Source organism: Miniopterus natalensis, chromosome 2 (genome assembly GCF_054644295.1).
Source record: "Miniopterus natalensis isolate mMinNat1 chromosome 2, mMinNat1.hap1, whole genome shotgun sequence".
NCBI lineage: Eukaryota > Metazoa > Chordata > Mammalia > Chiroptera > Miniopteridae > Miniopterus > Miniopterus natalensis.
Genome location: NC_142082.1, coordinates 167,023,975 through 167,040,372, shown reverse-complemented (window position 1 = coordinate 167,040,372; position 16,398 = coordinate 167,023,975). Strand labels below are relative to the sequence as shown.

At 34.5% G+C, this 16,398-nt stretch overlaps 1 protein-coding gene across 1 annotated transcript; it reads right to left on the bottom strand.

Moving 5' to 3' along the window:
- Window positions 1–3,540: 3,540 nt before the first annotated feature.
- On the bottom strand, window positions 3,541–9,684 carry CLEC4D (C-type lectin domain family 4 member D). The gene is made up of 6 exons (XM_016221720.2): window positions 9,657–9,684; window positions 8,019–8,105; window positions 6,143–6,244; window positions 5,334–5,485; window positions 4,155–4,270; window positions 3,541–3,853 (listed from the first exon to the last, which is right to left on the bottom strand). Exons 1-6 carry the CDS (start codon window positions 9,682–9,684, stop codon window positions 3,706–3,708), a joined length of 633 nt encoding a protein of 210 aa, XP_016077206.2. The 3' UTR covers window positions 3,541–3,705.
- Between the last annotated feature and the right edge of the window lie 6,714 nt (window positions 9,685–16,398).

Sequence of the window (16,398 nt, the reverse complement as noted above, 5' to 3'; positions counted from 1 at the left end):
CAAAGAGCCAAGCCCCAGCAAGTTGGCTTACAGGTCTTGCAATCGAGTTTGTCTATAAAACTTGCACACTTGGTCATTTTTTCTTGGGTATCTTATACAGGGTATCCCCCAAAAATGTATACACACAATGTCTGTAGATTCTATTACATTTTGAAAATAAAATGTATTTTAATAAACACTGCCTTTATAATTACTCAAAGTGTGTATACATTTTTTGGGACACTCTGTAGTTTTATTGCTGTTGTAAGTGTAATATTTCATATAAAAATACATTTTCTCTATTTTCCAGGTATTATATAAGAATATTGTTGGTCTTTGTATATTGATTATTTACTCAAAACCATTGCTAAACTCTGCAAATATCTTTGGTAACACTTTAGGTAGAGATTCCCTTATATTTTCTATGTAGACAATTATATTACCTATATACTTAGCTATCCAGGTCTCTAGTCACTGAGCATTGAGCACTAGTCCTAGTTGAGATATGCTGGGAAGTGTAAAATACACACCAGATTTTGGATGACTAAATTGGAAATAAAAGTAAAATATATCACTAATAATTTGTATAGTGATTACATGCTAAAATGATAATATTTTGGATATATAATGGCTTAAATAAATGATTAGATGACTTTTTTTGATGTGGTTACTGGAAAAATTAAGCATATATGACTCATATTTTTGGCTTGCTTTATATTTCCTTTGGACAATTCTGGTCTGCAAATAATGATAGGGGTGTTTTTTTCCCTTTCCTGTTCTGATCATACTAAGCTAATTAGGACTACCAATATATTAATGCATAGAAGTTGCTATAAGTGAGCATCCTTGTTTTATTCTTGACTTTAAAGAAAATCCTTTTAATGATTTACCATTAAATATAATGGTTGCTATAGGTTTGGAGTAGACCCTCTATGGAAAATTCCTTTTCTTTGTTATTTGTTAAATTTTTACACTGTATGGTTTATTGATTTTATCAGGTGATCCTTAACCATCTCTTTTTAATATCAAATGTTAACATTTAAATATGTTAATTGTTAAATGTTAATATTAATTACATCAATAAGTTTGTATACTAGGTACATATATATATATATATATATATATACATTGTTTTAAAAACCAAATTCTTCTATCGGGTTCATAAATTAAAAATAGCTGTTTTCTGCCAACTCCTGATTCCCATATAGTTACTCTGAAGAAGCATTTAGAGGACTGGAGTTCATGGTGGAGGAGAAATTTACTTTATATTTTTATTTATGTTTTTACTGTTTGCCTTTTAAAACATTTACCACATTACTTTTTCTAAGGTGAAAACTATTTAAATTTCTTTAAGTGTTTCAAACCTCTAGGACTAACTACCACATGCACTAAACTAATTAGCATCTATTTTTTAAAAATTACTATCAGCTGTCTTCAATAAATTTTGATGAACAGGAAAGATGCCACGAGTGCTGAGAACAGAATGAAAGAGGCTAAGGGTGGAAACAGGAATACCAATCAGAAGGCAACTGCAGTAATCCAGGCAAGGAGATGGTGGCTGGTCTATGGTGGCAGCGATGGAGGTGGTGAAAAATGATGTACATATAGATGTATAAAATCACAAAGGGGCCCTAGCCGGTTGGGCCCAGTGGCTAGAGCATCGGCCTGCAGTCTGAAGGGTCCTGGGTTCGATTTTGGCCAAGGGCACTACCTCTGTTGCAGGCCCGATCCCCAGTCCTGGTTGGGAGGCAACCAATCGATGTGTCTCTCGCTTCGGTGTTCCTCTTTCTCTCTCTCTCCCTTCCTCTCTCCCTCCCTCTCTCCCTCTCTCCTTTCCACTCTCTCTGAAAAGCAATGGAAAAAACATCCTCAGGTGAGGATTAACAAAGAAAAAAAATCACAAAGGGGTCACATTTTATTGACAACTGAATCTCTACCAACATACAATTTTATACAAATAAAAATGAATAATATTAACTATACAAAGCCTATTAGCATTTACAAAAAGTTATTTCAACAGGGTTTTGTAGATTTTGTAATTTAGTAAATATGGCAAACAATTAAAGTCACTTAGCACTAGTTAAAAGTATCAGCTTTAAATGCAGACATATACACATGAATGGAATCAACCAATCAAACACAAATATTCCAAACTCAGAAAATCGCTAATTCGCAAAATACTGTTTTTAAAAATAGGGATAAGAAAGTTAGGTTAAAAAGCTGTTGCTTGAGATTTTTTAGCTTAGATCCAGGAAACATCAACAAGTTGAGAATTTTAAGAATGACCACCATATTTTGTTGATGTTGGATGTGATTGCTCCACAATTAATAATACATAAATCACAAAAACAAAATTTTCAGTTTTTAAAATGACTTCCTTGCCAGTTCGAACTATAGCTTTATAGCTTCAAAGAAACAATACTAACAATTTACACAAATAGATAGAAAATATGGTTCATATTAAAAATAGAAACACCAATAAAATGTTACTTCAAATAATTAGGAGCTTTTATCTATCTGTTAACCAAGAGGCCAAGTCATCCCCAGTAACTATCCTGTAATAACAAAGAGAATGCATTTCACCTCTTAGATCTGAGCCATAGGTCTGGCTCTCTCATGAACTAGCAATGCGGAGGTGAGCTCTTTGGCTTCCCAAGGTTTTCATTTCCTCAGCTACAGAATTGAAGGAGTTTGCTTAAGGTGGCCTGTAAGGGATTTTCCACTCAAAAACTCAATCAATATCAATCAGTCGGCTTAAGACTCCCTGCTTTGGGAAGGCATTTAGGATACAGTAAAAAGTAACTGTTTTAAAGGTAGATAGACATTTTTTTTCTACCTCTGCCATGCCATAATTCAGAACTATTCTATATTTTTCTCATGAAATGTCAATCTAATGACTAATACTATGAAAAAAATCTGAAAATGAAGCATCAAACAATAAAAGTATTGTTTAAAAACTTTAGCCTGGCTGGTGTTGCTCAGTGCTTGAGCGTCAACCCATGAACCAAGAAGTCACTGGTTTGATTCCTGGTGAGGGCACATGCCCAGATTTCGGGCTCAATCCCCAGTAGGGTGTGTGCAGGAGGCAGCCAATATTGATGTTTCTCTCTCAATTATGTTTCTATCTTTCTATCCCTCTCCCTTCCTCTCTCTCTAAAAAAATCAATGAAAACATATTTTTTAAAAATTTTAAAGGGTTTGTGATATTTGGGTTAAAAAATGATGTACCACTACCAGTTGGAATATCCTTCCTGTAAATTTTTTTAAATTTAAGTATAGTTGGTATACAATCTTATATATTGGTTATATTTGTTTCAGGTGTACAATATAGTGATGCAACATGTGTATACCTTATAAAGTGAATACCCCACTAAATTTTAAGAGTTACGATTTGTAACAGGAAGAGATAACTAAAACATTGAACCACCCAGGCCATTCTGTTCAATGTGTCATAAATGCACACCAATTGAGAAGTAAATTCTTTGAAATGTTACTAAGAAAGCAAAGTTAATGAAAAGTGATTTTCATAGAAGAGATTCTTTTTTCCACTAAAACACCATACAAAACACATTATCATGACTGAATTAAACAAAATAAATAAGGCCATTATGACTGAAAATGTTCTATGACCTAGTATGTTTTCTCTGTTCCAATGAAGCATGTACATTCTTGCCCTAGTCTAATGGGTTCTTCTCTGTCCTCATCACAAGAACCCCTTTGTAGCTTTCAGATGAGTACTGTTCCAGGTTTCTTACAAATCCTACATGCCTCAAAGTTACAAGAAAAATTATTCCAGGCCCATTTGTTTTGGTCATTAGCAAGAACAACACAATTTTCTTTCTGATGGTTGTTGGGTTGACCCTTATGCCAGAACCTGAAATGAAAAAAAGTATATGCAGCACACACACACACACAGATGTGTGTGTGTGTGTGTGTGTGTGTGTGTGTGAGGGGACAACGCAGAGAAAATGCCCCTAAAGGCCTCTAAGTGAGAAATTTAGAGCTGCACTGTCCAATACAGCTATAGTAGTAGCATACTAGTATAGAGGATACTCAACACATGGTGCTGAGCAAGCACTTTTGCATTGGCATGCTCCACCCAAAAAGGAATTCTGCTTGCTGCCTTCTTCCCACCTTTGCAAGTAAAGCTCTTTCACCCCAGTCAATATACTCACACCATATGTGGGTTAAATGGCATCCTGTCCACCCATTGCCACTGGCCTTTAGGATTCTCACTTGAAAGTCCCAGGAAATATGAAAATCGTGTATCCAAAAATTGAATAATAAAGTTCTGTATAAAAAAAGTTAATTCTTATAAATATATTTGTATTTATAATGTGATAGATGCTATGTTAGGAAAAGAGGAAAGAGGTCAAATAGATTACTAGTTAAGCACAAAAGTTTTGGCATCAGGCAGATCTGTTTTCGTATCCTGCCTCTGCTGTTTACCATGTAATGTTAAGTGTTTTAATCTCACCAAACCCTAGTTTTCTTATCTTCAAAAGAGACAACGCCACTACTTCATAGAGTTATTGTGCAGATTAACTGAGATCTACTTGCAAATCACTTAGCAAATGCTTAATAAGACCAAATTACCAGGAACTTTTGTTTTTAAAATTTTCTTCTTTAATTGTTTATCTATTTTATTAATCCCATTTTATTCAAACATTCAGCCTACAGATCACAAGGCCATGAAAACAGAATACTCTAGGGAACCCTTTTGATCAATAAAAAGGTAGAATGTGAGTCATGGTACATATATGGAAATATATTACATGAGAAAATAAATTTCAATTTTTACGTTAAGATTTTCTTATTTAAAATTATAACCATACATCTGAATTATGTTTCCTATGCTTTATTCTGTAGCTGTTTCAGCCTTGATCAACCATTCATTTATTCACTTACTCACCAAACAGTTATTAAAACCTAGCCAGATAGCCTAGCACTATGCAGGACACTGGAGCTGCACAGATGAGCAAGGCATGGCCCCAGCCCTCTACACAGTAGGAATCCTTGGAAGAGACGGAGTATTACGCAGACAATTGCAGGACACTGCAGTAAGTGCCATGACCACACCGTGCACAAAGTACCACAGAAATACCTCCAACTTAGAACAGGGAGGTTGGAGGAGGGAACATGGTCAGGGTAGTTTTCTGGAGGAAATGCTACAGGAATGAAATCTGGAAAGGCCTGACGAAGTTGATCATAGGAAGACAATAAGAAAGGAAGAAAAGGTTTTCCAGGCAGATGGAACAGATGAAGCGAAGACACAGAGGCATGGCAGAGCAGAGAAAGTCCTCCCTGCAGAGGTCCAAACGAGCAGAGAAACTGATGGGAGCCTCGCACCCTACCTGCTCGTCTTCTGTGCTGACGGTGGCCAGGTGAGCCCCCAGCCCTGTGCAGTTCCTTTCACTCTCCGCCCATGTCTTGCTGTCATTTAGAGGAAAATAGCAGTTGGACTGGAAGGCTCTCCAGCCAACAGGACAACAATTCCAGGTGTCTCCTTATGAGAATATGGAAATGAAAATTAGTTACAAAGAAGCATTCATCTGTAGCAGATTGCATAACTACCTAGTATCCAGTTATCATTTATGGGAATGATACCAAAATCATCCTGTTCTCCCTTTAAAAACAGTCTTAATTACATTTCTAAATATCTTCTAAGTATTGGAACCATGTAATGACAATAAGAAAATTACAACATATTCTCTTAGAAGGGATGATCATTTTTCAACATCCCTACATCTATTTATATTCACTTTTAAAGTGTTTTTATAACAAAGCCCTTTACAGGACATTTTATCAAAAAGGGCAAAAGACCTGCTAAAACTCTCAAGCATTTCCCCGTTCTCCTAAGTGAGACTTTACAATTCCCAGAATAATAAAAGAGATAAAGACAAGTGTGGGAGGAAACAGTCCTTATGATGTGTCTGAATCAAAAACAAATGGAATTAAATTAAACATTCTCCAGTTATTCGACTGATGACAGTGAGGAGAAATAGCTCTGTCTCAATTACTGATGCTCACTCTTGTGCCAGATTCTCAGGTTATGTTATTTTAGCCTCTCCTGGCTTACTACAGATGTACTTTAAATCAAATTTTTAATTTTAATGGAAGTGGAAACGAGAAAAATTCTCATATGTGTCTCTGCCACCTGTACCTTTCAGTTCTGATTTTTCTTCGATGCATGTCAGCTTCCTGCGGTGCCCTGGTAGGCTGGACTCTGCAGTGCTTCTCTTACAGCGTAGAAAGTTATGAGTCACTGTCAAGGAGGAAAGAAGTTGGTTTCCCTTCCCTATATAACCACTTAATTTGGGAAATGGGAGCCGACTGCTCTAACCTTTCTCTTATCCTAATAGTTAGGGCCCTCACCCTCTTTTCTTCCTATGCAGTTCCTTTGTTGCAGCTTCAGGTGAACTGGTTGGAAGAAATTGTTGACATTAATATTTTTATTACCATATTGTCCATTTTGTGCTTTAGGGGGGTATTTTTTCAAACCTTTAGTGCATGTGCCTTTGAGCACATTTTTCTGTCAGAATTTGTGGAAGAGTGGAGATTTTTGGTGAACACTGGGTTATTGCTACAAAATTTTATAAGCTTTATACATTTATTTATCTTTTGGATATTTTTACTTTAAAATATAACCAAATGTAAAGAAGTGAAAATATAAATGTACAGTGTATCAATGGATTGTAAAGTGAACACTCCAGGTAACTACCCAGCTCAAGAAACAGAATGTTGCCAACAGCCCAGGAGCCTTCACATCTCAGACGCACCCCACTCCCTCTCTTAAAGGTAACCATGCCGTGGCTTTTAAAGTAATCACTTTGTGTTTTGCTTCACAAGTTTACCTCTTAGATAACATTTCTCTAAACCGTATAGATTAGATTTGCCTGCTTTTGAAATTTATATAAATGGAATCATACAATATGCCTTCTTTTGTTTCTGTCTTCTGCTCAGTGTTGTTTCATGCAACTATAATTTATCTATGTTCACTGCTGTAAAGTGATCTATTGTCCTAGTGCACAGGCAGGTATTTATCGATTCTTCTGGTTAACATCTGCGTTACTTCCAGTGTTGGCCGATTGTGACTTACGCTGCTCTGAGCATTTTTGACCATGTCACATAAGTGTGCGTTTCTGCAGGGTCTATGCCTAGGAGTAGAATTGCTGGTAATAGTGTATACATATTGTCAACTGTGATATCGGCAAACTTTTCCAAAGTGGGTGTAGTTCTTTATACCCCTACAGCAGCAGTTCATTGGAAGGCCAGTTGTTCCACATCACTATCAATATTTGATAGTGCCGAACTTTTTTTTAACAGTTCAGAGGCCTTTTATTTTTTTACACTTATGCCATTAATTCATAGGGAATGGGTTTCAGCAGCTCAGGACCTTGGGTTGGTTTTTTGTACATGATATGAGACAGGAGACCAATTTCATTTTTAAAATGTGGATAATCAATGGTCTCTACACCATTAATTGAACAAAAGTAACATTTTCCTATAACTCTGCAATATCCACTTCTGTTTTATATAAAGACTTTATATATGCAGAATCTGTAACTAAGCTCTCTATTCTTTTCCTCTAGTCTATTTGCCTATATTTGCACCTATATTACTTTAATTATAATAACCTTATACAAGGTCTTGGTATCAGAAAGAATGGGTCTCCCAACTATTCTTTTCAAAGCCAGACTGCAGCCCATCTGAAGGTTGTTTTTTTGCTGGTTAATCTTTACTCATATGGGGCAGCCCTTTGTAATTCTAGTCCAAAGTGAGGGATGATTTACTACAGCAATCAACCTTCAAATGTATAGAAAAGGGTCTAAATTCCATCTTTTATTCCCTGACACAAGGCACCATCATCAAAGAATAGCAGATCTAGTATGTAGCTCTGAATTTTAAATCAAAGATCCTGAGGGCATTTTAGGTTGATATGGTGAGGAAAATCAAGATAACAAAACATCTGGAGCAACTTTATGAAATTTGTTTGGGAAAATAACTCAAGGAGAGCTCTAGTTTTCCTAACAACTTACCCAAACAACTTGCAATACAGCAGGCACCGAGAAGTGACATGAAGACAACAGCTATGGCCCAAAGGGTTAGCTGGAAATGCTGGCCCCCTACAAAGACAAAAAGAAAGACAACTAGGTTATTCCCTTCTCAGCCCCAAGAGCTAGGAAAACTAATTCTACCAAGGAGCAAGCTAAATATGGGATCATCCAAAGTATTTTAGATGTAGAGGGAGTTTAAAGATTTTCCCTGAATAAATCAGTTTTAGAGCTAATAAATAAATAAATAAATAAATAAATAAATAAATAAATAAATAAAATGTAAACTTTATTTTTTAATAGAAAAGACTTTTTATAAGGAAGACACAAAACTCAAAAATCATAAAAAATGATAATTTGGGTACATAAAAATTAAAACTTCTATATAACAAACAATGTTAAACAAAAGGAATACCTGGAAGAAAAATCAGGTCACAATATTAATATCCAGGCTGTATAAAGAATTTTAAAAAGCAATTAGAAAACAGCAAAAATTTGAGCAGGAAATTTGATAAAAATTTGATGTGTTGAAATTATAAATGGCCATTAAACAAATAAGAATATGCTCAATCAGAGAAATGTAAACTAAAATATTATGGTATGATTTTTTTACATATCAGATTTTTAAAAGTAAATTAAAAATACAACACTCTAGATGAGAAAATAAATACTGCTACTGAACTAGAAATTAGAAAGCCATTTAGACAGATCAAATTAGCAACATTTATCGGTTTTTAAATGAATTACATTTGTCACAACAATTTACTTTTTTTATTTCATTTTGTAATTACAGTGTATATTCAATATTATTTTGTATTAGTTTCAGGTGTACAGCATAGTGGTTAGGCAATCATATACTTTACTAAGTGCCACAACAATTTCATTTCTAGAGATTTATCTTATAGAAATAACTGAATTTATTAATATTAAAGAATATTCATTGGAGTCCTTTGGAAACAGAAAAAACACTGAAACCTAATACTTGTATGTGTATTGTTGATAGTAGGTATTTTAAATTATGGTGAATCCATATGATAGAATTCTATATGGCAATTAAAACAATCATGTGTATCAATATGTATTGTCATAAAAAATCTCCAAGACATATTGTTACATAAAAAAGCTTTTTTTTCAGTACTATTATTCATTGTGGGTCCATTGAAGTTTGCCATGGTGGGGTGATGAGATAAAATGAAACATTAATTTTAAAATTATATATTTCTGCATATGTTTTATATATTTCTCAAAATAACATAAAATGGGGAAAAGTTAGAGCCTCAGAAACACTGTGAGCCTTAGTCAGTCTGTTTTCTATATCTTTCTTCTCTCTCTTCCCTTTAAAAGAGTCTCCCCAAATTACTCTTTCTCTCCGTCTTGTTTTTCTTTTATATACTTTAACGCCTCTCTTGGCCCAATTTATGTTTTACAGGAAATTTCTGTTGCCCAATGTATTCAAATCTATTTATAGCCTTTCTCTTCATCAAAGTCATTCTTATTTTCTTCCACCTTCTCCTCCCCATATCATCATATTCAATCTTCACAACTACAACTATCAATTTTATCTTTAAATCTTAGTTATAATTTTATCTTCCTCTTTAAAATTGAAAAGAGAGAAGTACTCACGTTCATTTTGAGGTTCTTCTTGCCCCATTGTGTGTTAACTCTCTTGTTGTTCAGTGTTTGGGAGGAACAGATGCTCTTATATATTTTTTCCAAGGTATATTTCTGTGGATAAAAGAATATATTCAGAAATACTTGAGATTAAACACCAGTCGTACTATTCTGATGAGACTATCCCAATGTAAAAGACTTAACTCAGAAAAAGAGGTATTTTTAAAGACTGGGGTTTCCTTTGATTCACGCTGGGAGATGGAGCAAAGAAAAAAGGAAATTGAGAAAGCAACACCGAAAAACAGTTAGTAGAAACTTCCATAAATATCTTGAGATCACTAATTAGTGTGTCATGTGGAATTATTCAATTTATTTTTATTCATTCAAACAAAAAAATTATCAGTACACTAACAGAATAATCATTATACCTAATAAAAATTTAATGCATCTGTTTGACAGACTTGGACAGACTTGGAACTGCTACTGTCTGCTGCTAAGGTTCCAGTGCAGATGTAAGAAAAAAAGGTCCTCACACTTGGTCTGATTGTGGCAGCCAAGCTTGAATGGGGGAATACAATAGAAAAACGTGGAGTTATTACAACTCAGAAATTACCTCGTCAACAGTTGAAGAGCCTGTTTTACTCCAAAGAAGAATCTAAAATACAAGTACACAGGTAAAAAAAAAAAAATTAATGAACATGCTCTTATTTTTTGCCTTCCCTGGATATTTTATTTTCAACAGCAGTTATATGCTTGAGGTGAGCTCTTCCCTAGAAAGTGCTCTGTACTGAGTAAGTTGTGTGCAAAATTGTGAAAGACAATGTGACCGATGAGCAAAAGTTTTTAATGTACACAATGTACATACATTGTATGTAAAGACACAAAAACCTTTGTTTTGGAGTTGAGAAAGAGGTAGTGGAAGCTGTTGAACTAAATCCCAAAATTTTTATAGCTGAGGGAAAATAGGCTTGTTATTGCAAAGGAAATAAAAGTGTGACATTCTCTGCTAAAGACACCATCAGGGTTCCTGACTTCATTTACTGTACTGTCATGGACCGAATGTTTTTGTCCCCCCACCACTATTCCGGCACCCCCATCTCAGCCTCCTCAGCCTCCAGAGCTGTGAGAAATAAACGGCTACTGTTTAAGCCATTCGGTCTCTGGTAGTTTATTATAGCAACCCAAGACGACAAAGGCAAGTACCTATTATGTCCTTTTCTCTACGTTCTTCCTTAAAGTACAATATTACTTCATATATATATATATATATATATATATATATATATATATATATAATGATCTTGAATGAAATGCTACTTTACTATGTTAAATTGAGAATGGGAGAAAGTACAGTTATAAATTTGACAATACATATCTTTTCCAACACAATTACAACCAAAAGTATTCCCACAGCAACAACAGCAATTACCTACAAACTCTCATAAGCAACACTATAAACTAGATCCTGTCAAAAGTAATACCCATGTTTATTGAAAGGAACGAGGACTCCTGGGGATGTATCAATCCTACTTAGAGCAGGAAAAAATATAAACTAGATTTGGCACCTTTTGTATTCCCAGAAAACAGAAACTCTGCTTGAAAAAGTTCTCTTAAGCTAGATGAGCAGCTGTGTCCAAGATATAGTTAAGACTGCAAAAAAACAACATGAAAACGAGAAAAGGCTCTATTAACCTTTGTTTTGGCTTTGAGGAAGAAGTGATAGAGCTGTTGATTAAATCCCAAAAGGAAGCTCTTCCGATGAGAAAGCAGACTTGTTAAGGCAAAGGAAAAGAAAATGTAAAATCCTTTGGTAAAGCCACAATCTTTATCACAGATAAAAGGTACTAAAAAGTAAAGTGGTAAACTTGCAAGGATTCCAAGGACAGGTTTGAATACTTTTGTTATAAATATAATGTATTTTTATTATGCTGATTAATTAGAAATCTTTGAATGTATAAAAATCTCTGAATTCACAATGATCCAAAATAAAAATAATTTATATTTGTAATACAAAATGAATAAATATTATAGGTATTTGTTTATTTTTAATTGATTTAGTAAGCAAAGGAACTATTATATGTACATTAATATATGTATTTGATTTTTCCATTAAAAGTATGTACATTTCTAATCATAGGTATTTCTTTGCTTTGTTTTGTAAACTAAATAATAGACACCAGAAATGATAAGACAAGTAATCCTGGGGGAAAAGTCAGTTCTGTACCAATAACACGAAGGACTAACGTACATCAGTTGTTAACATTTAATAACCATGTGGAAAGGGAAGCCAAGAGTTTGTACAAGTGGAAAGTAACTGAGCGGAAAGAGGACTCAAAATGTGCAAAATTATAAATTAATCAGACATACTAAGCAAAAGGGCTAACAATACAGACTCACTTATATCCTAGAAGATGAATCCCCCCAATAGACCTACTGATTATTACAAAATAAGGAATACATGGTTATAGCATACTGCTGACAGATAAAGACAGTGAGTTATGTGACACTAGCCAAACAAGATGTTAGAAGTACAGCCCTGGCTGGCATGGCTCAGTGGTTAGAGCGGCGGCCTGCACCCCAGAGGGTTGCAGGTTCAATTCCCAGTCAAGGGCAGGTACCTGGGTTGCAGATTTGATCCCCTCCCCCAGTCAGAGAGCATGTGGGAGGCAACCAACAGATGTGAGTCTCACATCAACCTTTCTCTCTCTCTTTCCTCTCCCACTCTCCTCCTCCCCCTCCCTTCCACTCTCTCTAAAAATCAATGGGAAAAAATATCCTTACTTTCAGGTGAAGACTTTTTTAAAAAGACATTAGAAGTACAGTATTTTTGGGAGAAACACCTGGCTGCAAAAAAAAAAAAAAAAAAAAAAATCATATAAAAAGTACAGATTAAGCCTGGGGAGAGGGCAAAAGGAGGGAGGGGAAGGGTCAATGGTGAGGAAAAAGGGGACATCTGTAAAACTTCCAACAATAAAGATAAATTTTTTTAAAAAGTACAGACTAAAATAGACTAATGTCACAAGTGAAGAATGAAAATAATTATATGTTCTGGTTCAAATTAGTGACATGGGAGGCTCCTGAACTCACCTCCTCCCACAGAAACATTAAATCTACAGCTACACATGGAACAATTCTCTCTAAAAGAAACTGAAGCATGTCTCTACAGAAATTCATAAGATCAAATTTATAATTTTACTTTCTCCCTCTCCCATTTTAACATAGTAAAGAGAGCAAGCAAGAGGAAGAAAAGAAACAAAGAAATTTTAAAAACAACCAGAAAACAATAAATATGGCAATAGTAAATCCATACCCTATCAATAATTACTTTTACATAAAGTGGATTAAATTCTCCATTCAAAAAACAGAATGGTTGAATGAATTTTAAAAAAGGACCCAACTACTTGCTGCCTATAAGAGACCCAGTTCAGCTTCAAGGACACACACAGTCTGAAAGTGAAGGGATTGAGTTATAGTATTTTGTGAGAATGGAAACCAAAAGTATAGCAGAGCTAGCTACACTTAGAAACAATAGACTTTAAGACAAAGACTGTGATAAGGGCAAAGAATGTCATTATATCATGATAAAGAGATCAACCTAAAAAAAAAATACCTGAATAGAGAAATAAATAAGCAATACAATAATATTAAGGGATTTTATTACCCCACCTTCATCAATGGATGGATCATCGAAAAATAAAATAAAAAAGAAACTTCGGACTTAAACTATATGTTACACCAGATGAACTTAGATATTACAGACCATTTCATCCAACAGCAGCAAAATACACATTCTTAAGAGCACATGGAACATTCTCCAGGATAAGTTATGTGATGCAACAAAACAAGTCATAATAAATTTAATAAGATTGTAATCATATCAAGTATCTTTTCTAGTGACAATGGTATGAAACTACAAATCAATTATAAGAAAAAACTGGAAATTCACAAATATGTGGAGTTTAAACAACATGGTACTGAAAAACCAATGGGTCAAAGAAGAAATCAAGAGAAATTCAAAAAAATCTTGAGACAAATGAAAATTGGAATACAAGATACAAAAACATGTGGGATGCAACTAAAGCAGTTCTAAAAGGAAACTTCATGGCTATAAATGACTATATGATTTTAAAAATTAGTTTTTTGAAGTAAAAACAACATTTTAAAAAATTTAAACATGCATTTAAAAGGTGATATGTAAATAAAATCAAGCTACTAAATCCATTAAGATTTTGACCAGACAACCCTTTCAGATAACCAAACTAACTTGCAGTAACCAAGGCCAGAAATGGAGATAAGTGTATGGAATGTGAGTTTCAGAGGTTTGCTAGAGTGAGGAATCCTGTATAATCTATTGCTCAAAATTTTACAAATTTTTGCGAAATCTGTAGGTAATTTACAGCTTCCCATCCTGTTGAGCTGCGCAATCTCTTCTACACCACAAGTTACTGGTTTTTGTCATTTTCACTTTAATGACCCTTGTCAAAGACTGTCCCACAGTGTTTCATAAGTGAAGTAGTGCTCTGAAGTGCAAGAAACATTTCAGCCTCGAATCTTATGTCCAAATTTAGCAAAGAAACTGTTCTTTTTCCCTCAGAGTTTTTGAATTCACAGGATGATAGAACCTAAAAAAGGTTATATAGAAAATAAACATAACAGGGAACAACCTGATGAAAAACTAGAGCCAGAAAGGAGATGGAAATAAAACTAATCACTCAATCACCAAAATTTAGTGATCATCTACTATGGTGCTATGCATTTTGTAGGTTGTGGGAATACAGCAGGGAACATTGTCTTTTATTGATTCCACAATATACTTATTATTTGCCAGGGACTCTTCCACACTCTGGGGAAAAGGCAATGGCTAAATAGGTAAAAATTAGCTGTCCTAGGATGATCTAGAAGATGAGAAGTTGTTCTACTATGTCCTACTAATTAGATGAAAGAGAGTTTCTTTCAAATGTATTTTACAAGATAGTTGTTTCATTCTTTGTTCTAAGATGTTATAAAAAGTTAATACATAAAAATGACAAACCAGTGATCACAGACTCAAAATATTTTAAAAGACCAAGAATCAGGGAAGGACCTTGATGATAGGAACAATCACCTTTAACAAAAACACAACTGAATTAATGCATGGGACTCATAGAGAAGAAAATATAATCTTAGACCATTTCTTGGTCCAAAAAAGTCAGGATCATGTAAAAATTCATTGACTAAAGTGAGCCTCTCTACAACACATGGGCACTAAATCATGGATGTTGTATATAATTAAGTGTTAACAATCTTAACAAGGTAAAAATAAAAGTGTGGCTGACAAAAGGTAGGGATCATTCTCATTTTAATCAAGATATAACAAAAAATAAATGAACAAAAATGTTATTTATAGAGTTGCAAAAACAACCAATATTAAAAACCAAAATAATATAATCAGGTCAACTCAGAACTAAGCAAGGCTGAGTTAGTGGGAGGTTGACATTGGTCATTACAGCTGAAAGAGGCTGAAGAAAGAAGTGGCTAACCAGTATGAATGCCTTGTAGACTGATCCCTAAAAAGGTGATCTAACAGGTTGTTTCTGATTCATTACCCAAATCTCTTGGTGAATCTGCAGTATACCCTCAATCCTATTCTGACACCTCTTGGTAAAAAAAAAAAAAAAAAAAGTTAATACAACTAACCCAAGCAATACACCTTGGAGCATTATGAAAAGTATATCTCTAAAGCAATAATAGTTAATATTTATTGATATGCCAGGCACTGTTCTAAGCACTGAACACAAATTAACTTCCTTAATCTTCACAAAATTCAATGAAAAGTTAAAAACTTGTCTGAGCTCCCACAGAGAGTATGCTACACCTGGAATCCAGATCTAGGTAACACGGCACTCAAACCCATACTGTTGTTAACCACTATGTTATAGTCCTCTGAGAAAAGAAGGACATTTTATCAGGTAAAATGCCACTGATAAAATAAACAGTAGCTTGCAGATAAATTAAAACATAGACTAACAGGAAGTAAAAGCACATCTAGTATGGAAATCATGAATAGACTACACTAAAAAAGGAGTTGTTCAAGAGGCAGAGAAGGGAAAATTGTATACCAACTCCAGTGATGATGAAATCAGCAAAGACGCAGGATTACAACCACAGCAACAAACCAACGACTCAACAGAGACCCAGTTTCCTCTTTGGTGGAGCAAGTAAAGAACACTAATCTGGGATAATATGCTTCTCAGAAGTCAGACAGGCCAGAGTACACCAGAAACATTTACAACTGACCATGCCTAGGCCAACAGTAAATATATGAATTTCTTTCCATAAGTGATGCAGGTGCATCCTAGAAGCCAGTCTGTAGTCAAAGACATTAAACAAAGAACTTCCTTCAAGTAAGATAGACTGCACCCACACTTTTAGGCTACTGACTGGGTTTGTATAGAGAAGATGGACTTCCCCTAAATGGCCATGAAAATATTTGAAAGAAAATGACTAACTTTTTTCCAAGTTAGATGAAAACCGTAAACACACAGATTCAAGAAGTTTAACACACCCAAAACAGGATGGACATCAACATACACATACACGTACACACACACAATTAAGGTATATCATAAACAAATTGCTTTAAAAAAATAGTGAGGAAGTCTTAAAAGCAGCCAAAGAAAGAAAATACATTATATACAGAGGAATATAGTAAAGAAGGGCTACAGACTTCTCAACAGAAATTGGCAGATTTTATAAAGATGTACATAGACTTTCC